We start from the raw sequence: 24779 nt of genomic DNA, 5'->3' as shown, positions 1-24779 counted from the left end.
AATCACCATTTAATGGAATACCGCTCAGTAAAAAATACTTACAAAAACATGGATAAATTTTAAACACATTATGGCAAGTGAAAGAGGCCAGACAAACAGCTACATATTGTATGATTCTACTTACATGATGTACAACAGGGACAGAAAATCAATTGGTAGTTGCCAGAGATGTGAAAGGGAAAGAAAGGGGAGGAGATTGACTATACCTGGGCACCAGGGAACTTTTGGGGTTAATAAAACTTTTATATTTTGATTGTGGCAAAGTATATCTAAAAAGGGTGAATTTTATCACATGTAAATTATATCTGGAGGAAACTAAGATGGCGGCATAGATAAACACCGGGAAATTGCTGCCTCCCACAACAACTTCAAAAAAAACCAACATAAAGACAAAACGGACATCATCCAGAACTACAGGAAGGATGGCTGAGTGGAAATTCTACAACTAGAAGGAAAGAAAAGCATGCTGAGAGCCAGAGGAGCTGCGGAAGTAAAGTGCAGAGGTACGGAGGCTCGCGCGCAGACGTGGCTGTCTTTTTGAATCGGGAGGGAGTCACAAGCTCCCGACTGCTCAGAACTCCGGTTCCGGGAAGTCTCTGGGGACCCAGGACTCATACGGGGAGAAACTGGACTGTCTGGCAGCGGGCAGTACTTGGAACTTGAGGTCGGCTTTCCCTCAGAGGTGCTTGCAGCAATTACCCGGACACTGAGACGCGGGGCCCCTTAGGGCACGGCTGAGAATCCGCCATAGCGGCTTGCTCCGCCCTTTGATTCCCTGAGACCCCGCCCCACCCAGGCTGCAGCAGAGGCTTTTGCATATGAATGCCCTGGCCCTTTGCAACCTGAAAATTACCTAACTGCAGCCGGGCCAGACAGACCCAGAACTTCCAAGAGAAGGCCCAAGGCCCCACAGCAGCTTGCACTGCTTCACAGCTGGGCCTCATCAGGGTACCTCCAAACTCCAAAAAAGGAAGGGGAATCTGCAGTTCTCTTCGTAGCTCCTGCTGTGTAACCTCAGGCAGAGGCTAAATTAGCACCTCCTTAGATCCAAGAGCCAGTGTACCCAGTGGTCAGAGGGGGACCATCCAGATTACAACTCCTCAGATCCATAAGGGACACACTCAGGGTGCAGACTCAGTGAGCACCAAAACCCCACTGAAGCAAGTCTTGCCCCAGAAGGGTGTCTTCAGCACAGAAGTTCTCCCACTGCAGACACAGCTGATTCTCACTGCCAATTGGCCTGGAGGTCAATTCCACCCAGTGATCCTACAACAATCAAGGCATAACTACAATAAGACTGTGCAAAAAGCCCACAAGGGGGTACACCAAGAGTGTCCACCTCAGGTAACTGGGGAGGCTGAGCCACTGGGCCCTACAGGACACCTAGCACACAAAACCACTCTACCAACACAGGGAAGCATAAAAAATGCGGAGACAAACAGGTCACAAATGACAGAAATGGAGGAAAGCAAACGACTGGATATAGAGTTCAAGGCCACATTTATAAGGTTTTTCAAGAATTTTATGGAAACCGCCGATAAATTTAGTGAGATCCTCAATAAATCTAGTGAGACTCTAGAGGATATGAAAAAGGACCAACTAGAAATTAAGCATACACTGACTGAAATAAAGAATAATATACAGAGATCCAACAGCAGAAAAGAGGATCCCAAGAATCAAGTCAAAGATTTGAAATACAAAGAAACAAAAAAGACCCAACCGAAAAAAGAAAAAAGATTCCAAAAATATGAAGATAGTGTAAGGAGCCTCTGGGACAACTTCAAGCGTACCAACATCAGAATTATAGGGGTACCAGAAGAAGAGAGAGGGCAAGATATTGAAAACCTATTTGAAGAAATAATGACAGAAAACTTCCCCTACCTGGTCAAAGAAATAGACTTACAAGTCCAGGAAGCGCAGAGAACCCCAAACAAAAGGAACCCAAAGAGGACCACACCAAGACACATCATAATTAAAATGCCAAGAGCAAAAGACAAAGAGAGAATCTTAAAAGCAGCAAGAGAAAGAAACTCAGTTACCTATAAGGGAGTACCCATACGACTGTCAGCTGATTTCTCAACAGAAACCATGCAGGCCAGAAGAGAGTGGCAAGAAATATTCAAAGTGATGAATGCCAAGAACCTACAACCAAGATTACTTTATCCAGCAAAGCTATCATTATGAATAGAAGGTCAGATAAAAAGCTTCACAGATAAGAAAACGCTAAAGGAGTTCATCACCACCAAACCAGCATTATATGAAATGCTGAAAGGTATTCTTTAAGAAGAGGAAGAAGAAAAAGGAACTCTTACCATTTGTCACAGCATGGATGGAACTGAAGAGCGGATAAATACCACAGGATCTCACTCATTTGTGGAATATAATGAACAACATAAACTGATGAACAAGGACTGATCCAGAGACGGAGAGGCATTGATTGGACTGTCGGGCCTTGGAGGGAAGGTAGGGGAGGGTGGGGGTAAGGGGGAAAGACCAACCAAAGGACTTATATGCAAGCATATAGGCCTAACCAATGGACACGACAACGGGGGGGGGGGGGGGGGGGTGAGGGCATGAGTGGGGGGTGGGGAGGTAGAGGGTAACGTGGGGATAAGGACACATATGTAATATCTTAATCAATAAAAAATATATAAATTATATCTCAAAACCTCATTTATCAACAACAAAGCAGAGCATGCTACCCACACCAAGAATATTTCATACAAAGACAGCCTTCATACCTTTCCTCCACTTTAATGGAGAGATGGTTGCAGAGGTTGTGAACATATTGGGCATAACTCTCTGCCAGGGCCATGTCATATGAAGTCATGTGAATGTTCAAAACCCCATATTCGTAATCTGTCCCCAAATTAATGGCTCTCAATTCCACTGTTCTCTTCTTCTTCTTGGGCTAAACAGAAAACAAAAAGAGAAAGAAGATAAATCAAACTATTATATAAGAAATTCTAACTTTACAAAAAATTTTTTTTCTTCTAAATATATTTTATTGATTTTTTCACAGAGAAGGGAGAGGGATAGAGAGCCAGAAACATCGACGAGAGAGATCAATCAGCTGCCTCCTGCACGCCCCCCAGTGGGGACGTGCCCGCAACCAAGGTATATGCCCCTGACCGGAATTGAACCTGGGACCCCTGAGTCCGCAGGGCGATGCTCTATCCACTGAGCCAAACCGGTCCGGCACAAAAAATTTTTTTAAAAATTCATCTTTCATATAAATTTACCACTTTTTTTCTCAGGCTACCGTACCTACAAAATGAAGTTCTCCTGGAAAGGAATGGGCAGCTTCCCTTGCCAGTCTGGGCTGTGACATCAGCCAATGAAAGGCAAGGGAATATTGCTTGCATTACTTTAAGATGAATACAGTGACTGTCTTCTACAATTAACTTGTCTTGAGACTCACCTTCCATCAAGAAAGTTTCTCAACTAGAAATAATCAGACCTACATAAATGCCCATCAAGAGGGGGAACTTGTTAAATAAATCATGGAACACCCATTTACAAGCACATTATGCAGCTGTAAGAAGGAAAAAGAAATTTCTTTATGTACTGAAATGGAAAAGCCTTTAAAATAAATTAGATGATAAAAGCAAACTGTAGAATAACATATTTAGACATGTCATACATATAAAAACGGGTAGGTATGCCATATATGCACAAAGAATAGGGGTGTGTGTGTGTGTGTGTGTGTAATTACATATTTATTTGCTTGTATATCCAAAAAAATATCTCTAAAAGGATGCATAAATATACTATATCATTGGCTGGTTACCAGTGAGGGAACTGGATGGCTGGAGCATAGAGGTGGAAAGGAGACTTTTTACACTATTTCCCTTCTATCCTATATAATAAAAGGCTAATATGCAAATTGACCAAATGCCGGAACAACTGGTCACTATACGCACTGACCACCAGGGTGCAGGCACTTAACGCAGGAGCTGCCCCCTGGTGGTCAGTGCACTCCCATAGGGGGAGCGCTGCTCAGCCAGAAGCCGGGTTCACGGCTGGCAAGTGCAGCGGTGGTGGTGGGAGCCTCTCCTGCCTCTGCAGCAGTGCTAAGGGTGTCCGACTGACAGCTTAGGCCATTAGTCAGACATCCCCTAAGGGCTCCCAGACTGCGAGAGGGTGCAGGCCAGGCTGAGGGACCTGCCCCCTGCAAGTGCACAAATTTTGTATACAGGGCCTCTAGTATTTTTTATAATGTGAATCTTTTATCAATTCAAAATTAGAATATACTGTTTTTTAAAAAATTAGTAAAAATTTTATTGTCATATAATACATTGAAAAATGCATAATTATACATCTCAACCAATTTCCACAAAGTTAAAATACCTGTTTAATCAGTATCCTAAACAAGAAATACCAACACCCAAAAAAATCTCCTGTCCCCCAAATTGGTAACCACTATTCTGACTTCTAAAACCAGAGGGTTATTTTGCTTGTTTTTTGAAATTTGCAAAAATGAAAGGACTCACTATATTCTCTTTTGTGTCTGGCTTCTTTCATTCATTATGTTTGTAAGATTCATCATATATTAGGTAAAACAACAGTTCTTTCCTAGTCTATTGTATGAATGTGTTACAATTTATTTATCCTTTTTACTGTTGATGGGAATTTGGGTTACTTCCAGTGTGGGGCCATTATGAATAAGAGCATTGCTACCAATGTTCTTGTATGTATTTTCAATGAACATATGTATGCAATTTTGTTGTAGATATACCTAGAACCTGAACTAATGAGTTACAGATTATGCATATGTTCATCTTTAGTAAATATTCTCAAAGAGCGTTACAAAGTGCTTTCCAATTTAGACTCCCACCAGAGCAAGTGAGAGTTCTAATTGCTCTACCTTCTTGCTAACACTTAAAAAACTTGGTATAGTCAGCTTTTCTAATTTGTTTGAGCCATTCTGGTTGGTATGAAGTAGTAATGAATTAGGGGTTTAACTTGCATATCCTTTAAGTCTATTGAGCCTGAGAACCTTCCCATATGTTCATTAGCCATTTGGATGCTCTCTTTTGTTACCTGCCTATTCAAATATTTTGCCCATTTTTAAAAATTGGGTCATCTGCCTTTCTCATATCAATTTGAAGAAGTTTTTTCCTTTGTTCAGTAAATATCTTCTCCCTCTCAGGAGCTTCCCCTTTCACTTTAAAATATATATATATGTTTTTATTGATTCAGAGAGAGGAAGGGAGAGGCAGAGAGAGTTAGAAATATCAATGATGAGAGAGAATCATCGTTCAGCTACCTTCTGCATGCCCCCCACTGGGGATCGAGCCTGCAATCTGAGCACCTACTCTGACCAGGAATCAAACTGTGACCTCCTGGTTCATGGGTCAGTGCTCAACCACTCACACTGGCTGAGCCCCTTTCACTTTTTTTTTTTTTTTTAACATACTACTTCTGAATTACTTGATTTTATTTCACTACTAGAGGCCAGGTACACGAAATTCATGCATGGGTAGGGTCCTAGGCCTGGCCTGTGATCAGGGCTAATCTGTGGGGCAACCATGGGGTGATCGGGGGGTGGGGTGGAGAGGGGCACCGCTGGCATCTGCCTGGCTGGCCTGGGGCCTGCGGGCTGGGGGCAGCTTCTGCATTGAGTGTCTGCCCCCTGGTGGTCAGTGTGCATCGGTCATTCCACCATTCAGTCAATTCTCATATTAGGCTTTTATTATATAGGATTTTATTTTATTTTATTTTTTGGTTAATCTTCACCTGAGGATATTTTTTTCCATTGATTTTTTAGAGAGAGTGGAGGAAGGGAAAGGGAGAGAGAAAGAGAAACATCAATGTGAAAGAGACACATTGACTGGTTGTCTCCCATACGTATCCTGATTGGGGCTGGGAATCAAACCTACAACCCAGGTACATGCCCTTGACCAGGAATTGAACCCAAGGCCCTTTAGTCTGCAGGCCATCACTTCAACCACAAGCAAAACTGGCTAGGGCCCCTGGCACTTTTTACTTGTGCATTTTGATGAGCAGAAATTCTAATTTTTAATGTAATTCAATTTATTCATTCTTTTGTGGTTATAGTGATTTTTGTGTCCGGTTTAAGAAATCTGTCTACCTTAAGATCATGAAGATATTCTTGTATGTTATCTTCTAGCAGTTTGATGATTTTAACATTTACATTTAGATCTACAGCTCATTTTTTAAATGATTTTTGTATATGGTATGAAATAGGAATCAAGAGCCATTTTTTCCCCACATGATCACCAGTCCAGTTAACCCAGCACCACTGCATGTCACTTTCATCATATAAGTATCCACAGACATGTGGATCTGCTCCTGTAGTTTTTATTCTATTCCACTGGACTATTTGTCTATCCTTGAGCCAAAACCACACTGTCCTAATTACTGGAGATTTATAATAAATTTGAAGTTTGGTAGAAATCATTTTTTTTTTAAGAAAAAGGAAAACAAATCTATCTCTATTTACATGTCTTAGTCATCCCTATCTAACAGCCAGCAGCCTAGTGGCTGCCACAGCAGAGTGGTTCCTGGCAGAGCACCTGGGATGGTTCTCGTACATCACTGCTCTCCAGGTCAGTCTAAGAGAGCAGAGGCCCAATATGGGGAAGCAGGGAGAGGACTCAGACAGTCCTTTCATGAGGCCAGTAATACTGATGACTGGCCTGATCTCACAAGGGTGTTCTGAGAACTGAAAACACTGTATGTAAAGTGGTTAATACAATCTGTGGCACTAAGCACTCAATAAATATTAACTTTTAATACTATTTTCATTCCATTTTTTAAAATATATATTTTTATTGATTTCAGACAGGAAGGGAGAGGGAGAGAGAAATAGAAACATTAATGATGAGAAGGAATCATTGCTCGGCTGCCTCCTGCACACCCCCTACTGGGGATCAAGCCCGCAATCCAGGCATGTGTACTTGATGGGAATCAAACCCGAGACCCTTCAGTCTGCAGGCAGACACTCCACCCACTGAGCCAAACTGGCTAGGGCTATTTTCATTCTTATATTCCTCAGATCTAACACAGGGCCTGGCAAAGAAAATATGCAATGATGCACTATTTTAGAATTTTAGAACAGGACAGCATTTAGAGATGATTTTGTCCTAGTTCTTCATCTTTGCAGGGGAAGAATATGAAGCCCAGAGAGATTAAATAAGTAAGTCCCCCAGAGTCACACAGCCAGACAGGATAGATCCTAGAACTAAAGCCTAGATCTGACCCACCCCCGCCAAATGCAGGGATTTTTCCGCTGCAGCCTCTGCATTCCTGAAGTTCTTAACAGTGGTGTTCACCCCAAGGTCCCCAGTTTGCAGTGAGTGAGACAGTCCCCTCTAGAGACCAACCATCAAGGAGCAGCTTGGCTCTCTCTTCAGAGGCCACCACACCCGTGGCCAAATGCGGCAATCCAGGCTTTTCATCCTGACAGCCAGCACTGCAGTCAGATCTGTGAAGAATGCTGAGTAGGAATGCAATGGGGAGCGGCTGAAATTTTCCAGCACAGAGAAGAGCTTTTTCTTCACCAGGGAAAATGCCAGGGCTTTTCAAAGGTGTCGCTTTAGGGGAACAAAAAAAGAAAGCCGATTCCAGTATCCCTCTTGGCATCTCTCTTGCTTTTCCGTGTTGGCCTAGATATGCCTGGAGCGATCCACACCATCACGAGCCTATTGTGATATTAGATTTCAGTTCTGAGCCAGGGCACAGAATAACCAGCAAGAGCTTGAGTGCACAGAATATCAGTCACTAATTCCTATAATTTTATCTGCATAATCTTTTTCCACATCATTCCCTTCTTTTCTTTTCTAAATGCCTGAGGTCAGGCCTTCATGACTGCCATGGCTGTACATGACTAGAGCTGTGTTTTGGGGAGGCCACCCTGACCGCACAGGAAGGAGAGCCAGGCAGGAGAAGAAGGGAGGCTAGGAGAAAGGTGGCAGGGAAGATGGACTACTGTCCACCATCAAACTCTGGTACTCCTGTGAATGACCTGGATTCACTGTGGGGTGGCCCAGGTGGCCATTCTTAGATCCTTGCAGGATTGCACTATGATCCCCCAAACGAACCGTGGGATACATTACAAACCATTTTTATACAGAAATATCCACATCATTACCCTGTTTCACAGATAGAAAACTAAGGTCGTCTGAAGGCACGTGACTTGCGAGGTTACTGGGAAACTCTGCTGGGCAAGGGCAGGTGGAGGAAGGAGTCTTATTAGAATCACAGGCTGCTATAGGTGGGAAGGATCTTAGAGATGATTTAGTCTCTCCTTCTTCCCCTCCCTAATTTTACACAAGGGGGATGTTGAGGCCCAGAAAGGGGAAATGACTGGCTGAAGGTTACAATAGTAAGGAAATGACAAAGGAAACCACTTTGTGTCTAGCAGCTCAGGCTCTCTCCTCTGACTTCTGCAAACAGTATCACTATAAGTGGCATCCTCCAGGGTGGGAAAGTTGGGAAGGCATTGTATCATCCTCAAATGAAAAGGCTGATATGCTGAATGTATATTCAGCTTCCAGAAATTCTGCCAATGGAAATATAAAAATTTACACTTGGGATCTTGAATGATTTGGTGATGGTACTCTGAACAGCCCATAATGAGCTGGAAGGTGCATAGAAATCAAGTGATTATGTTTACAACTCAATGAGGCACACCCAGAAGACACACCAAACAGAAGACCTGGCACTCACTGGGTGGCGTTGCATGAAGAGCACTAGACTTCGATGGAAGCCAAAGAAAATCGACTCAAATCCTGTCTGCTGAGTCACTACTTGACATTGACTGTCCTCTCTAGGGGTCAGTTTGTTCATCTTTAACACTTAAGGCTCTTGAAAGGCTAAACATATTGAAGTTATATTTTAGATATTAGATTTCTAATATCTAATGGAACTAGCATAGACATTAGATGAATTCTGACCATCCTCAGTTCAAATATTGGCTTTGGGAATTACTAGCCATTTGGGGAAGTCATTTAATCGCTCTGAGTCTTATATTCCTTAAACATGAAGGAGAGCCAGGCAGGAAAAGAAGGGAGGCTAGGAGAATTTAATAACCACATGATATCAGATGATTAAATTAAATATACCATTTGTAAAATGAAATGTTTTTAAAAGCCCAGCATATATTAGTTATAGCATCTAGTATGTAGTAGTTAATAATGGTATCTTTTAAAAAGGTTGAGTAATGTACATAGAATTATGATTACTATAAAACAGAGGTAAGCATGCTCCTGGTATCCTATTGGTATGCCTTACAAAATAATATTAAGCACCTGCTGTGTGCAAAGTGCTGATTCAACTGCTCTAAGAAAAGACACCAAAGAAATAGAAAATAGTCCCAGGCCTCAAGGAGCTTACAGGACAGAGAGAAAGAAAAGACACATTTGAAAGAGCAGATCCTCTCAATCCTATATAATAAAAGGCTAATATGCAAACTGTCCCCTCGACTGGGAGTTCAACCAGGGGGTGGGGCTGACCGGCCAACTGCCCATGGCCCCTCCCCCTGGCTGGCCCAGCCCGATCGGCCTATTGGGGTGGGCTGGCTGGACACCACCTATGCACGAATTCGTGCACTGGGCCTCTAGTTTAATCATAAAGAGCAGCCCGCTTCCCATGGAACAAACTACCTTGCTGCACCATGCTGATTACGCCTCTAAGGGGAACCAAGAAAAACCACCTCAGATGGGTACAGTTGAAAGGGCAGTGAGCAGTCTATAGTAGTTACTCAATAAATGGTATCTTTTGGTGTATGGGATGATGCTCCAACCAGCTGAACCACCCAGCCAGGGCTAATAAGTGGTATCTTTAAAAAGATTGATCCAGACCTGCCTACTCCTCAGGGTTTCATGTACTCTCATCCCCTAGTGTCCATTTGAAACACCAGGATTAAAAACTGTTAAAAGTTTCCCAACTGCATCTCCAGGATCAATGTCTTCTCATCTTTGCCCAGAATGTTTCCCCTCCCTGTAAAGTGTTTGACTCTTTTTTTTTTCCTCTTTTTTTTAAAATATATTTTATTGATTTTTTTACAGAGAGGAACGGAGAGGAATAGAGAGTTAGAAACATCGATGAGAGAGAATCATCGATCAGCTGCCTCCTGCACACCCCCTACTGGGGATGTGCCCGCAACCAAGGTACATGCCCTTGACCAGAATCGAACCTGGGACCCTTCAGTCCGCAGGCCGACGCTCTATCCACTGAGCCAAACCGGTTAGGGCTTAAAGTGTTTGACTCTTTACCCCATACCCTTAATGTGAGTAAATCCTATTCATTTTTTAAGACTCAGCTCATGCTCTTCCAGAAAGCCTGCCCTGATTCCTCAGACAAAGTTAGGCTCTACTCCTCCATGTTCCCACAGCAACTCCTTAATACACTCCTATCATGTATCACATGTATTCATTTATTCGACAAATATTTACTGACCACTAGTGATGGGTCAGATAAGGGTTATCATTAGGGATATGATAGTAACATAGCCATAGTCTCTGCTCACTGAAGCTTGCAACCTATCAGGAAAGGCATATACAGAACAAATAATATAAAGAGATGAATGTTTCAAGGGAGGATAAGAGAGTGCTATGGGATTATAAAAAGAGAAAGTAATGCTATCATCATTATCACCACTTACAGGCTATTTGTACCAGACACTGTGCTAAGTATTTAAAATTCTCTTTTTTAACTTACTCCTCACAACAACATTGGGAAGTATAATTCTCTATTTAAGCCAAGGAAACTGGCTTGGAAAAGTTAAGCAAACATACCCAAGGGCATGCAACTAAGAAGCATCAGAGCCAAATCTTTAACTCAGGTCTGTCTAATCTCAAAGCATTTATCTTAACTTCTGTCTTATCCTTTAAGGAAAGTATGCAGAGCTTGCCAGTTTCTTCAATATCTATTTCCTCCTCTTCCTTTGATAGTGGAACTGCTGGGTTTTAGCTGGGCACATGACCATTCATAATAAAATGTACATTCCCAACGAGGCATGGTTATGTGGCCTCCCCTTACCCCTTCCTGCTGAATGGAATGTAGACATGGCTGAAGAGGGAGCAGCCATCTCAGATATGAGACAGAAGCAATATGATGTGTGGCAAAACCAAAAGCTGGAAGAATATCTATTTATACTTTTAGGTGAGAGAAATAAGCTTCTATCTTATTTAAGCCCTTGATCAAGTGGATTTATTATGGCAGCCAAACCACTATTTCAGTTCATATAAGAAGGTACTATGTGACATTCATTTCTCTATTCCTAGAGCCCACCAATATTAAGTGTTGAATTGAACTGAACTGAATTCTGGTACTGTCATTTACTAGCCATATGGTCATAGAGAAATCATTTATGCTCATCAGTTTCCTTTTCCACCCTGTCTACCTCACAGGATAGTTGGTGAATCAAAAGGCCTGGTTTTCAAATTTGTTGGTTGCAAAAAGCCAACAAAAAAATCATGTTTTTCTCTGTGAAACAACATGAAATACTCATCAACATACTTTCATCATATACAACAAAAACAATTTTACTAGAAGAAAATATTATATAAATGGAGTTCTCTGCATCTCAAAAAATATGAAAACATATATGAGTGTCTCTGTTAATATTTGTTTTTATCAAGTAAAACTGATGGGAGAAAATTTTGAAATTTAGAAAATTATATCCATTAACTTAATGCCTTTCTAAAGTATAGAAGATTACATTAGTAGTAAACTTGAGGAGGGATTCAAGGATCACCACTGTTCTGAGGGCATATGGTGTGAAAGACATTGAGATAATGTATGTGAAAGCACTTTGGAAATGGAATGGGATCATTACTATCATCACATCAAATATGAATCCATCTAAAACTCTGACACTGTTATCATGCAGCAGAACAGGCAAGGCAGAATGAGGTTCCAGTGGGCTGGAGATCAGGGTGCTCAACGGCACAGGCTACGTCAGGCCTTCACAGGAGTATCTCTCTCTGTGTCTGGAAAAGCCCTGGGAAACTCTTTACAGTCCTGGCGTTTCCAGCTAACCCACGCAACTGAATGTTCCTGGAGGACTGTCTGGTCGTTTCATATACTCACTGTAAGAATGCAGGTGGCACTTAATAAATGTTTGTTGAACTGAACTCCTTAACACCTTCACTGACCCTTTCAGGGAGAATTGCTTCTTTATCTTTGTTCTCTTGATACTTCATTCATTCTGCCTAGCAAAGTACTTACAATGTGTATTTAGTTACACTTCTGAGCACTATCTTTCCCAGCCCACTGTCTACTTTTTGTAGATACTGTGTCTCACTCACCTGAGAATCATCTATGTTCCGCACAGTGCCTGGCACATAGTAGATGCTCAATGATGGTCTTTCTTTTCAATGAGTTACAAGAGTTATACTTCAGGGAAAACATGGATGCTAGTTTAAAACAACTATTCCTGAGCCAACTATAGGGCTAGACATGGGTTATAGGAGTCTAAGCCAGTCCTATAACCCATGCCTGGCCCTACAGTCACTGGACTGGCAAAACCAATCTTTCTGTTCCCAGGAAGCTAGGACTGTCACCATAAAGTGATTCTGAGCTGCTGATTTTTCCAGGAATGATGCCACGCTTTCCTCACAGAGCTAATCTATCTGAGGGTGCTACAACAAAATAAACAGGTGTCAGAAATGGCAGATGTCTCCTCTATGTCAACAGTAAAAATAACATTCACTAAGTTTCCCAGAGAAAAGTTATCTTGAGTCCTAGGGGCTAGTCTATAAAAAGGAAGTAAATTACCTATGTTACAAAAGATATACCAGGGCCAGAAAATAGAATATATAACAACTACAAATTGACAGCAATTTATATTGCCTCTGTTCCATCTTCCCACACCTTTCTCTTGACAATTCTCTGATACTTGGGCTGCTATTGCCCCAAGATGGAAGGCAGTATAACAGCTGAGGGCAAGTATGTAAGTTGTCTTGGGAGAAATGACCTAGCACTATATAAATATGAAGGACTATATTATTTTTTATTTCTGTCAAATAATTCCAAACACTCTGAAGCATTTACATTCAACAGAATAATGAAGGCCTTTGAGGGAATAATGAGGTCTGCAGATAAGCTCTAAAATGTGATCTCTCACTGCTGTGAGTCAAGCTGGGACTTACAGATGAAAGAAAAAAAGTATCATTCCATAAAGGGGAAGGAGCATGTGCAAAGGCACAGAGACACGAGGCAGCATGAGTGCATGAGAAATGTGCCTGAAGCATAGGGTGCAAGGAAAACCACTGAGAAGGAGGTTGGGTCATGCTATGAGAGACTGGGAACCCCATGGTTTGCTGTCATCTCCCATGTAACCAAGAGGAAGCCTCATTTTCATCTCCCCTATCAATTTCTCCTCAGAGAGGCAACAAGGAAAAGGGCACAGGGTGGAGGGATGGGAACCAATCAGGCCATGAAAGAAAAAAAGAGGTAAAACTAGTATTGCCCAGGAAAGCTGAGATGAGGTAGGTGTGCATTTTCCTTCCCAAGGTTCAGGGGTCTTAAGACTGAGTGTGGGACCTTTGGAAGGAGGAGTGAAGAGATTATACCAGCAGAAATGGGACAAGGGCTAGGCACTTTGTACATGAGAATTCTCATTTCAGGGATGTGTGGCTCAAGAGAGTAGAGGACCCAGCCTGAGACCCAGAGAGGAAAAAACTTACTTGTTTTTTCTAGGTTCTAGACTTAAGGAGAGAAAGGGGATCACAAAGATGCCTTCTAGCTTTCCAAGACTGGAACTTGAGACAGAGCCTCTGAAGGCCAGAACTTTCACTGTGTTGTCCTTGCAGGAAGTGAGCCCGCAGTAGCTTCCCTGCTATCCAGCACTACTGTGCTAGCCACCCCAGAACAATGAATGACCTCAGAGAAAAGCCTGTACTGCACGTAGAGGGCGCATAATTCCCTTCCAGCAACCAAGGTCATCTGCAACCAGCTGTCTGCAGATAGTGGGTGGTGTTTGCCAGCTCTGATTTCTAAAGCCTTGGGGCAGCTTCAATAATCACATTTCAATTTAGCTCAATCAATATTTACTGCCCTCTATCTGATGCCAGGTCCTGTGTTGGACAGTGAGGACACAGAAAAAAATAAGGCATGGCCTCTACCCTATAGAGCTCACCATCTAGAAGGGGAGGTGGTCACCAAAACAGATGGTTAAAACAGAGCATTAGGTCCTACGGCAGAGGAAGCACAGGAACTCGGGAAGCTCATGGCAGGACAAGTAACCCAGTGCAGGGAATCCAGGAAGGTTTCTTAGAAGGGAAGATACATTTTTTCCATCCTCACCCTACTTCTCACTGAGATTTAAAGGTTGAGGATGTATTAACCAAGTGAAAAAGGACAGCATGTGAGAGGCCTTGAAATGGTATGGTGATTTGGATGAAAAGCAAGAGGCCCAATGGAGTTAAAGCATGGTCTCCATGAGATAGCAAAAGAAGCTAGAGAGAAAGATGGGGACAGATGGCATTAAATATGGCATTAAACTTCCTTTTATACCAAGCTAAGGAGTGTGTTGGAGCATGGCATATGCAGAAAATTATCTTAAGACAAAAGATCCCAAAACATTACTAGTAAAAACACACCTTCTCCTTGTTCCCCCAACAAAACCAATTTCATTTCCTGCTAATTTATGTGGGACTTTTAGAAGCGGGATGTCCTAAAATAAAACAACTGCAACAACTATGCTAAGGTGTCACAACTCAGAAGGGGTGTAAATCACTCTTTCTTCTAATTTTTAGTAGCACTTTATTTTATTTATTTTTAGAGAGAGAGAGGGAGAAGCATCAATTTGTTGTTCCAATTATTTATGCATTCATTGACTGATTCTTGTATGTGCCCTGAAGGGGGATCAAACTCACAACTTTGATATATCAGTACAATGCTCTAACCAACTGAGCTACCAGCCAGGGTATTTAATAGTACTTTATATCTTCCTTTTAGCACTTGTCGTTTTCTGCTTGGGAACATAATCACCTACGTCTTATCTCTAATGGTTTACCAGCTCCCTCTGAGCATGAACCAGATCTTGTTCATCCAACCTGTAAAATGTTATTGCAACCCAGTTTACATAGGCAAGTTGCCCCCAATCATGCCTACTACATAGTAGGCGTTTGATTAATACTTCATAGCATCATGGAGTTACAGGATATCAAAACTAAAAAACTCTTAAAGACATTCTAATCTGGAGTTTCTCAACCATTTTGAAGAGCCTGAAAAAAGCTACAGACTCTTCTCAGAAAAAGTCACAAATAGAAAACATTTTGCATAAAATTTCAGGGCCCACCATGCCCAGAGGATTAAGGTTAATTTATCCAAAGTCACAAAGCTAATGAGTTGCAGAACCAAGCCTAGAACATAACTTTCCTGTTTCCCAATTGCGTACACTTCCCATTACAAATGAATAATTTTAGTTGGGCTGTTTCCTGCTAGGAGGCTGCCTGATACAAGTCTTGGACATGGCAATGTTCTTCTAGTGAAATTCCTTGATATAAGGATGATGCTTAAGAGAACATGACAAGCTTAGTGGCTTCAGAAGCCCAAGGACAGTGGTATTTAGCTTTTGCCAAGGAGAGAGAGGCAATGGGAGATGTGCATGGTTACAGGGAACATTAAAATAAGCCCAAGAACCAAAAGTAATGTTGAAGACTCCTCAGTAGAACTGCAAAATCTTCTTAACTGTACCTTTTACAGGAAGTGATAGAATCATGACTCAAAGCCAGACCTTCTGACTTTCAGGCCAGTGTTGTGTTCACCCCACCAGAAAATCCTCTGCACATGCACAGAAATCTAACTACCCAGAAGCAATCTTGCAGCTGGAGCCAGAGAAGTAGGCTAAATAATCCTATCCTATCTAATAAAAGAGAAACACGGTAATTAGCTGTACATCTGCTACCCTTCCCATTGGCTAATCAGGGCGATATGCAAATTAACTGCCAGCCAAGATGGCAGCCAGCAGCCAGGCAGCTTGAAGTGAATATGAGGCTTGCTTGCTTCAGTGACGGAGGACTCCAACGTTCCCCGCCTGCCACTGCCGGCCTCTGAGCTTGCAGTTTGAAACACTGTTACAAATATAAAAGCTAAACAAAACCCCAGAAACCTGCTTTCAGCCAGCCGGGATCTCAGAGCTGGAGCTGAAACAGTGTTTCGAAAATAGAACCCAAACAAACCAGATACCTGCTTTCAGCAGCAGAGGCCTAAGAGCTGGAGCCAAGCCTCAGAGCTAAAGCTGGCCCAGAATAAAAAAGAAAAAGAAAAAAAAGGAGCAGTTGGGAGCTTCAGTCACCCGCCAGCCTGAAAACAGCCCTCAGCCCCTCACCCAGACTGGCCAGGCACCCCAGTGGGGACCCCCACCCTGAAGGGTGTGTGACCAGCTGCAAACAGCCATCATCCCCTCATCAGGCTGGCCAGGCATCCCAGTGGGGACCCCCACCCTGATCCAGGACACCCTTCAGGTCAAACCAGCCGGCCCCCACCCGTGCACCAGGCCTCTATCCTATATAGTAAAAGGGTAATATGCCTCCCAGCACCAGGATCAGCGGAGCCGCAAGGCCTCCCGGTACCGGGATCAGCATGACAGGGGGCAGCACCCAAACCCCTGATCGCCCTGAGGCTCTGTGTGTGACAGGGGGCGGGGCCACAACCTCCCTATCCGCCCTGCTCTGTTCATGACAGGGGAAGGCACCCCAACCCCCTGATCAGCCCTGCTCTGTGCCTGATAGGGGGGAGCTCCCCAACCCCCTGATCGCCCTGCGGCTCTGTGTGTGACAGGGTGCGGCGCTCCCCCACCCCCCCCACGGGCCCTGCTCTGTGTGTGATGGGGTAGAGCCAAAATCTCCCCATCGGCCCTGCCCTGAGTGTGACAGTGGTGGTGCCCCAACCCCCTGATCGCCCCTGCTCTGTGGGTGATAGAGGGCGACACCCCAACCGCTCCCCACGGGCCCTGCTCTGTGTGTGACGGGGTAGAGCCATAACCTCCCCATTGGCCTTGCCCTGAGTGTGACAGGGTGCGGCGCCCCAACCCCCTGATCCGCCCTGCTCTGTGTGTGACAGGGCGCGGTGCTCCAACTCCCCTATCGGCCCTACTCTGTGAGTGACGGGGGGAGCTCCTCAACCCCCTGATCGGCCCTGCTCTGTGCATGATAGGGTACAGAGCCCCAACCCCCCTGATGGGCCCTGCTCTGTGCGTGACAGGGGGTGGTGCCCCAACCTCCCCATCGACACTGCCTTGAGTGTGACAGGGGGCGGTGCCCCAACCCCCCAATCGGCCCTACCCTGAGAGTGACTGAGGGTGGCATCGCAACCTCCCGATCCGCCCTGCTCTGTGCATGACAGGGGGCGGTGCCCCAACTCCCCAACTGGCCCTGCTCTGAGTCCGACCAGGGGCTGCACCTAGGGATTGGGCCTGCCCTCTGCCACCTGGGAGCAGGCCTAAGCCAGCAGGTCGTTATCTCCCGAGGGGTCCCAGACTGCGAGAGGGCACAGGCCGGGCTGAGGGACGCCCCCTCCTCCCGAGTGCACAAATTTTTGTGCACCGGGCCTCTAGTCCTATATAATAAAAGGGTAATATGCAAATCGACCAAATGGAGGTTCACCAGTCGCTATGACGCACACTGACCATTAGGGGGCAGACGCTCAACACAGGAGTTGCCCCCTAGTGGTCAGTGCGCTCCCTCAGGGGGAGCACTGCTCAGCCACAAGCCGGGGTGATGGTTGGTGAGCTCAGCGGCCCACCTCAGCACTAAGGATGTCCCATGGGAAGCGGGCCTAAGCCTCAGTCTGACATCCCCTGAGGGCTTCTGGACTACAAAGGGCGCAGGCTGGGCTAAGGGACCCCTTCACCCCCCCGAATGCACAAATGCCGTGCACCGGGCCTCTAGTCTTATAATAATTAGAACTAACTCCCAATTATCTGTGATAATGAATACATATTTTAAATCTGCAAACACTATAAAACTCAGCTAGTTGGCTGAAAACGGCAATCCACCTCTACTAGCCACCATTCACTCAGCTAAACTGGATGTATTATTTCCATTGTGAGGTCCATACTAAGCTAAGTACTAGGAACTAGAAACTAAGTACTAAGTACTAAGTACTAGGATATTTTTTAAAGCATCACAAATAATAAAACTAAATCATTTGCTTTTCACTATGATAACCTGGCCTAGGGAAGAGACTGGGACCTGGTAGAAACATCTCCACTCTGGATAATATTGAAACTAAGTAACTGGAGAGGACTGAGGGATGACCCCCTATTCTTTCTAGCTCCAATACCAGCCAACCTATGCAGATCTGATCTTTGGGTGTGTGCAAAAGCTGCACACTCTCCTCTTCTGAAGGACCCCTGCCCCCTTTACCTCTTGTTCTTGAATTAAGTGCTTGTATCTTCCAATGCCATGGGTGGGCTTTGTCTTATAGTGCCGGCTGGTACTCAGTAGAATACCACCTAAAAGAGAGAAAATAAGACAAATGTGTTTCAAAGCTCTTCCAGGAACAGATCACATATGAGGTGAGGAGGCAAATTCTCCATTGCAAGACTGGGACTATTTGGTTTAAAGAACCAGAGCTATTTTATTTTCCTGGGCTAACTCTCGGTTTTACCCACCCTTTCTCTCCTTTTGCCCACTGGACTATATCCAGTCCCACTACCTATCTTTCTTTGAGAAACTCTCTCCTGCTAGAGCCACTGGTGGTATAGGGACAAAATAAATTCTCACAGGGTTGTCATTTCCTCTTGTCCCTCCACAGGCAATAATTCTTTTGAAGTTTTCTACAGATTGTACAGAGAAAGTGACAGGTAGCAAATATAACTAGGTATGAGGACAATCATAGATTTCCACAACGTTTTTAAAATCATCTAGTTTTAGACACTCAGTGTATACTGGGCAAGGATGATGGGAAAGCAGATAATTATATTATGGTGTACAAAATACTTAAATGGGAAAAAAATGAAAAAAATACCTAAATGGAGATGAGTGCAAGGTAGGGAGTGCCTAGAGGAACAAAAACTAACTCTGCTTTGGGGGCAGCAGTGGGGAAGGGTGCAGGGCAATGGGCTCAGCAGAGGTAAAAGCTGAATCCTTGCAAGAGGAGTGTTTAACCACACAAGGGAGGAGGTATTTGGGGAGAGGTTCCCTAAGAGCACTGAAAATAACTGGGGTGTGTTCTTAGCCACTGTCCCAATTCTGTCTCTCTGAATCTAAGACATTTGACCCTTTGAGTCTTCGGGTTCCAACTCTACAAACTGGGACCCCACCCAAGAAGATGATATCCAAATCCTCCTGATGAATACACAGTAGTCCTCAGACCAGAGCCTTGCAAATTAATCTTATCCAACAAGATTTCATCATGACCTTGAGAAAGCACTGAACTCTTCAAAGCATGTTCATTCACTTAATAAGTATTTATTATTTCCCATCAGGATAACCAGTGACAATTATACCACGTGAATGGCACACACTAGAGTTATGCAGTGTGTAATCAACCCAATATCTATGGCAGGACTCTTGGTACCACGCAATGCCTTTAGAAGCTGGGGCTATAAGAATAGACAAAGACACAGTCCCTGCAATAAAGAACCTATGATCTAGCGGGGAAACAGTAATACCAATGCAGGGCCATACATAGGAGGGGCACTGAGGCCAGACTTGAGGTGTTGGGAAAGAATTCTTAGAGCAGGTGGCTTTTAAGTAAAACTTGAAGGATGACTACGAGTTAGTGAGGAGAGAACATGGTATAGAGAGGGGAAGAGCCAGAGAGAATTTCAAGGCAGAACAGGAGGACCAGGTTGGCAAGAGATGAGTTTACAGAAAAAGGCATACTTATGATGTACCAGGCATTGTGCTAAGAGTGGGGGATATAAAAGTAGACAAGGCCACCCTAGCCAGTTTGACTCAGTGTATAGAGCATCGGCCTGCAGACTGAAGGGTCCCAGGTTCAATTCTGGTCAAGGGCATGTACCTTGGTTACAGGCTCGATCCCTGGCCCTGGTGGGGCATGTGCAGGAGGCAACCAATTGATGTGTCTCTTTCACATTGATGTTTCTCTCTCTCTCTCCCCCTCCCTTCCACTCTCTCTAAAAAGCAATGGAAAAAAATATCTTTGGGGGAGGATTAACAATAACAGCAAAAAAGCAGACAAGGCCAACAAAACTCCACTTATGGAGCTGACAGTCTCGAGGGAGGAAGGTATCATTAATGGAACAGTCACCAAATAAATATAATAAATTCCAAATTGAGATAATAAAAAGAAAAAGCACAGAGGGTTATGGCAATAGAATCGGAGGATCTATTTTACCTGTTGTTTTTTGTTTGTTTGGTTTTTTAATCCTCACCTGAGGATATTTTCCCAGTGATTGGTTGCCTTTGCACATGCCCCAACCAGGGCCGAGGAGGAGCCCTCAACCCAGACATGTGCCCTTGACCGGAATCGAACCTGGGACCCTTCAGTCCACAGGCTGATGTTCTTTCCACTGAGACAAACCGGCTAGGGCTCGGAGGATCTATTTTAGATTGTAGTATCAGAGAAGGCCTTTCTGAAAAAATGACATGTGAACTGAAACCAGAATTCAGAGGGAAATGGTAATAGTGTTTATCCCCAGGGAGAGAAAGTGGCTAGAAAGCAGGAGGAGAGGGACATTTACTGTTTATTTTATATTCTTTTGTAGCTTTTAAAACTTGTTCCATGCACATGTATTACCTATTCAAAAAAATAAATAAAATAAACTGAGACCTGAAAGGCAAGGAAGAGTTTATTAAGTGAAAAGATAGAGGATGGATGTTTCAGGCAGAGGAAACAGCATGTGTAAAGGCTTCAATGTGGGACACAGCTTTGGTTTTCAGTGTGGCTGACGCAAAGTGAGAGGGGCATGGAGAGTATCAGAGACTAGAGCAGTGGGTCAGAAAAAACCACACTGGGCCTTGTTAAGGGTTTGGATTTCAGACTGAACAGCCATAAGCAGGGAAATTATATGTCTGAATGTGTTTTTAAAATATCACTGGTTGTTGTGAGGAAAAGGGAGTAGGGAGAGGAAGTATAGATGGAAGGGATAGGAGATTCAAATGGTAGTCTTGGCTAAGTTATTGTTGGTGATCTCAAAATATCTCCCCCTCTATGCTATCCTCTAGAGCAGTGGTCGGCAAACTGCAGCTGGGGAGCCACATGCGGCTCTTTGGCCCCTTGCGTATGGCTCTTCCACAAAATACCACGTGCGGGCGCACGTACAGTGTGATTGAAACTTCGTGGCCCATGCGCAGAAGTCGGTATTTTGTGGAAAAGCCACACTCAAGGGGCCAAAGAGCCGCATGTGGCTCGCGAGCCACAGTTTGCCGACCACTGCGAGCTTACTGATTAATCTTTCTAAAACATTGACCTAATTAAGTTATTCTCTTTCATTAATTCAACCATTTATTCATTTCACACAATTTTTAAAGAAGTATTTACTATGTATGAAGCACTACAGGGGTGGGCAAAAGTAAGTTTACAGTCGTGAGAACCAACTGTAAACCTACACTTCTGAGCACATACTATTTGCCAGGTGCTGAGTAGGTTATATGCAGTCTGTTGAATGGAGAGAATGTCCCGTAATTAATTCTTGGCTGGGGCTACCCCAGTTTTTTACTCCCAAATAGCCCTACTATATACACTTGTTACTATTTTGAAGGAGAAACAATTGAGTTTAGTAAACAAGGACAATGAAGGACAGTGGCTCTGGCATATATACAGGAAGGGGTGTGAGGTGGGAGAAGTCACTACATGATTACATGCAGTAATTGTGTTAACTGAAAGATTTTCAAAGCCTCCTTTCAAAACCCTGGGGTTTTGTTTTCTTCAGTGAAAAGAGTTGCCTTTTCTCTCAGGAGGCTGCAATGTTAATGTGACAGCAGGAAACCCAGATTAATGACATGAAAGAGGGGGGATTCAGTTGAACTTATCAAAATCAGAGGCTTTCAAACTTATAAATTTTACAATTAAAACAACTGCCTAATTAAGCAGTTTAACCACTGGTAATTTGACCAAAACCTTTCATTTAAGGAGGAAAATGGTAATTTAACAGTAGTTTGATTCAGCTTCTTAATTAACCAGCTGCTCTAAATATAGGAATTGTCCCAAACTGCATTTGAAAATGCCTCCTTGCCAAGGAATTTCAGTAGATGAGACTTCATGGCAAGCATTTGTGGCACTTTTACCTGAGAAATGTAATCACCTCAAAGGTCACTTCCAGCCTTGCTTTTTGAAACCACTGAAGGGTTATTGCGTTTCTGTGTACTTAAAAATGGTGACTGGCATCTGAGTTTTCTTTTTTATTTATACAAAAGGTTTAATACTACTTTTGTTTGCCATGAAACTATACTATCCTGGTTTTCTCCTATCATTTTGGCCTCCTATTTTCAATCCTATTTGCCATCTCTTTCACTCTCTATCCAATTTTTTTAAAATATATTTTATTGATTTTTTACAGAGAGGAAGAGAGAGAGATAGTTAGAAACATCGATGAGAGAGAAACACCGATCAGCTGCCTCCTGCACATCTCCTACTGGGGATATGCCCGCAACCCAGGTACATGCCCTTGACCGGAATCGAACCTGGGACCTTTCAGTCCGTAGGCCGACGCTCTATCCACTGAGCCAAACCGGTTTCGGCACTATCCAATTTTTTAATGTTGAAGTTCCCCAGGTGCCTGATCCTTGGGCCTCTTCTCTAATTGTTCTCCTCAGGTGGTTTCATTCATTCCCATGACTTAAGATGGACACTATGATGACTTCCAAATTTACAGTTTCAACCCAAACCTATATTTGCACTCAAGATCAATGTATCCAATGGGCTACTTAATATATCCTCCTCACAAGCACTCAATTCAACATGTTCAAAATCAGACTCAGAATCGTCCTCTTCAAATTGTTTCTCTTAAGGCAATACATTCAAAATAATTATATAGATTATCTATCTATTTATCTATCTATCTATCTATCTATCTATTTATTTATTTATTACTAGAGACCCAGTACATGAAATTCATGCACTGGTGGGGGGAGAGGAGATCCCTCAGCCCAGCCTGCACCCTCTTGCAGTCCAGGACGCCTCAGACATCCCTCTCACAGTCTGGGACTCCTCACTCCTTACCACCCGCCTGGTCGCTGCTCCTTACCACTTGGCTCGCGGCTCCTTAGCGTGGCCACGGAGATGGAAGAGGCTCCCACCACCTCCGCTGCGCTTGCCAGCCATGAGCCCAGCTTCTGGCTGAGCGGCACTCCCCCTGTGGGAGCACACTGACCACCAGGGACAACTCCTGCATTGAGCGTCTGCCCCTGGTGGTCAGTGCGCATCATAGTGACTGGTCATTCCGCCAGTTGTTCCACCGTTCAGTCCATTTGCATATTAGCCTTTTATTATACAGAATTTTCTTGTGTGAGATAATGGTTTTGTGTCTCTTTAACAGAATGTAGAAAATGTTCTTATTTCTAGAAATGCATGCTGAAGTATTTAAAGGTGAAGTATCATGATGTCTAATACAGAAAGGAAAATGTTAACAACAGTTAAATCTAAGTGGTAGGTACATAAGTGTTCATTGTAGTATTCTTGGGGGGAGAATTATTTCTTACAAGACTGTAAGCTTCCAAATGGCAAGGACTGTATCCTCTTAATTTTATATCCTCAGCACCTAACACATATCCTGGTACAATAAATGTTTGCTGAGAGAACCAGTAATAAAAAGAAGCCCATATTTTGAGATGCTGGGCTTTAGGGCTAAAAGAAATGGTGATTCTCTATACATTGCAGCCATCTTCTAAAAGAATTAACAGATATCAAACCTCTTATACATTGCCTGGCACATATTAAGCACTCAGTAAATATTAGTTCCCTTCTTTACTCCCATTCCTCTTTAGAAAAATGACAGATTTCATTGAAATACAACAATTGCTTTGAAATTTCTCACATAATAGACAAAGCAAAAATGGTTAATAATTAGATTGAAACAGATTAAAATTTATTGAGTTAATCCAGTGGTTCTCAACCTGTGGGTCGCGACCCCTTTGGGGGTCGAACAACCCTTTCACAGGGGTTGCCTAAGACCATCGGAAAACACATATATAATTACATATTGTTTTTGTGATTAATCACTATGCTTTAATTATGTTCAATTTGTAACAAAGAAATTGGGGGTCACCACAACATGAGGAACTGTATTAAAGGGTTGTGGCATTAGGAAGGTTGAGAACCACTGAGTTAATCAAATTGAATGGACAGTCATTACAAAATACAAAGAGAAAAGCCCTAGCCTGGCAGATGATAGACATGAAAAATAAGTCTGGAATAGTAACACTAATAATAGAAATAATAACAAAAACATCTAACTTTTTGAGCACTTTATGTGTTTTACCTCACTGAGTCTCCAAATAATTCACTGTAGTTAGTACTATAATTATCCCCATGTTTAAATTTTTATTTATTGATTGATCCTAGAGATAGAAGAAGAGAAAGGGAAGGAGAAGGTGGAGAGAGGGAGAGGGAGAGAGACAGACAGACAGACAGACAGACAGACATTGATTTGTTGTTTCACTTTTGTATGCATTCATTGATTGACTCCTGTTTGTCCCCTGAACAAGGATCGAACCCACAACCCTGGTGCATTGGGACAATGCTCCAACCAACTAAGTTATCTGGCCATGGCCTAATTATCCCTATTTTTTAAAAGTGAGGAAATGAAGTTATGGGGAATTAGCCAAAGGTCACACAATAAATACGAGTTAGAGTTGGAATCTAAACGAACTGTAGAGCTCTTGCTCCTAACC

General features: G+C 43.3%; 1 protein-coding gene across 1 annotated transcript in view; it reads right to left on the bottom strand.

Annotated features, from left to right (window-relative positions):
• Window positions 1–24779, bottom strand: part of MRPL48 (mitochondrial ribosomal protein L48) — a 53946-nt gene that overhangs the window by 15901 nt on the left and 13266 nt on the right. The window contains exons 4-5 of the mRNA XM_081098713.1: window positions 18345–18433; window positions 2742–2911 (exon numbers count right to left, since the gene is read on the bottom strand). Of these exons, the coding sequence (XP_080954839.1) occupies window positions 2742–2911; window positions 18345–18433 (259 nt within the window). The remainder of the gene's footprint in view (window positions 1–2741; window positions 2912–18344; window positions 18434–24779) is intronic.

Source organism: Myotis nattereri (genome assembly GCF_964212035.1).
Source record: "Myotis nattereri genome assembly, chromosome: 9".
NCBI classification, from domain to species: domain Eukaryota; kingdom Metazoa; phylum Chordata; class Mammalia; order Chiroptera; family Vespertilionidae; genus Myotis; species Myotis nattereri.
Note: the sequence above shows the minus strand (reverse complement) of the source record. Positions and strands in the feature narration are given on the sequence as shown.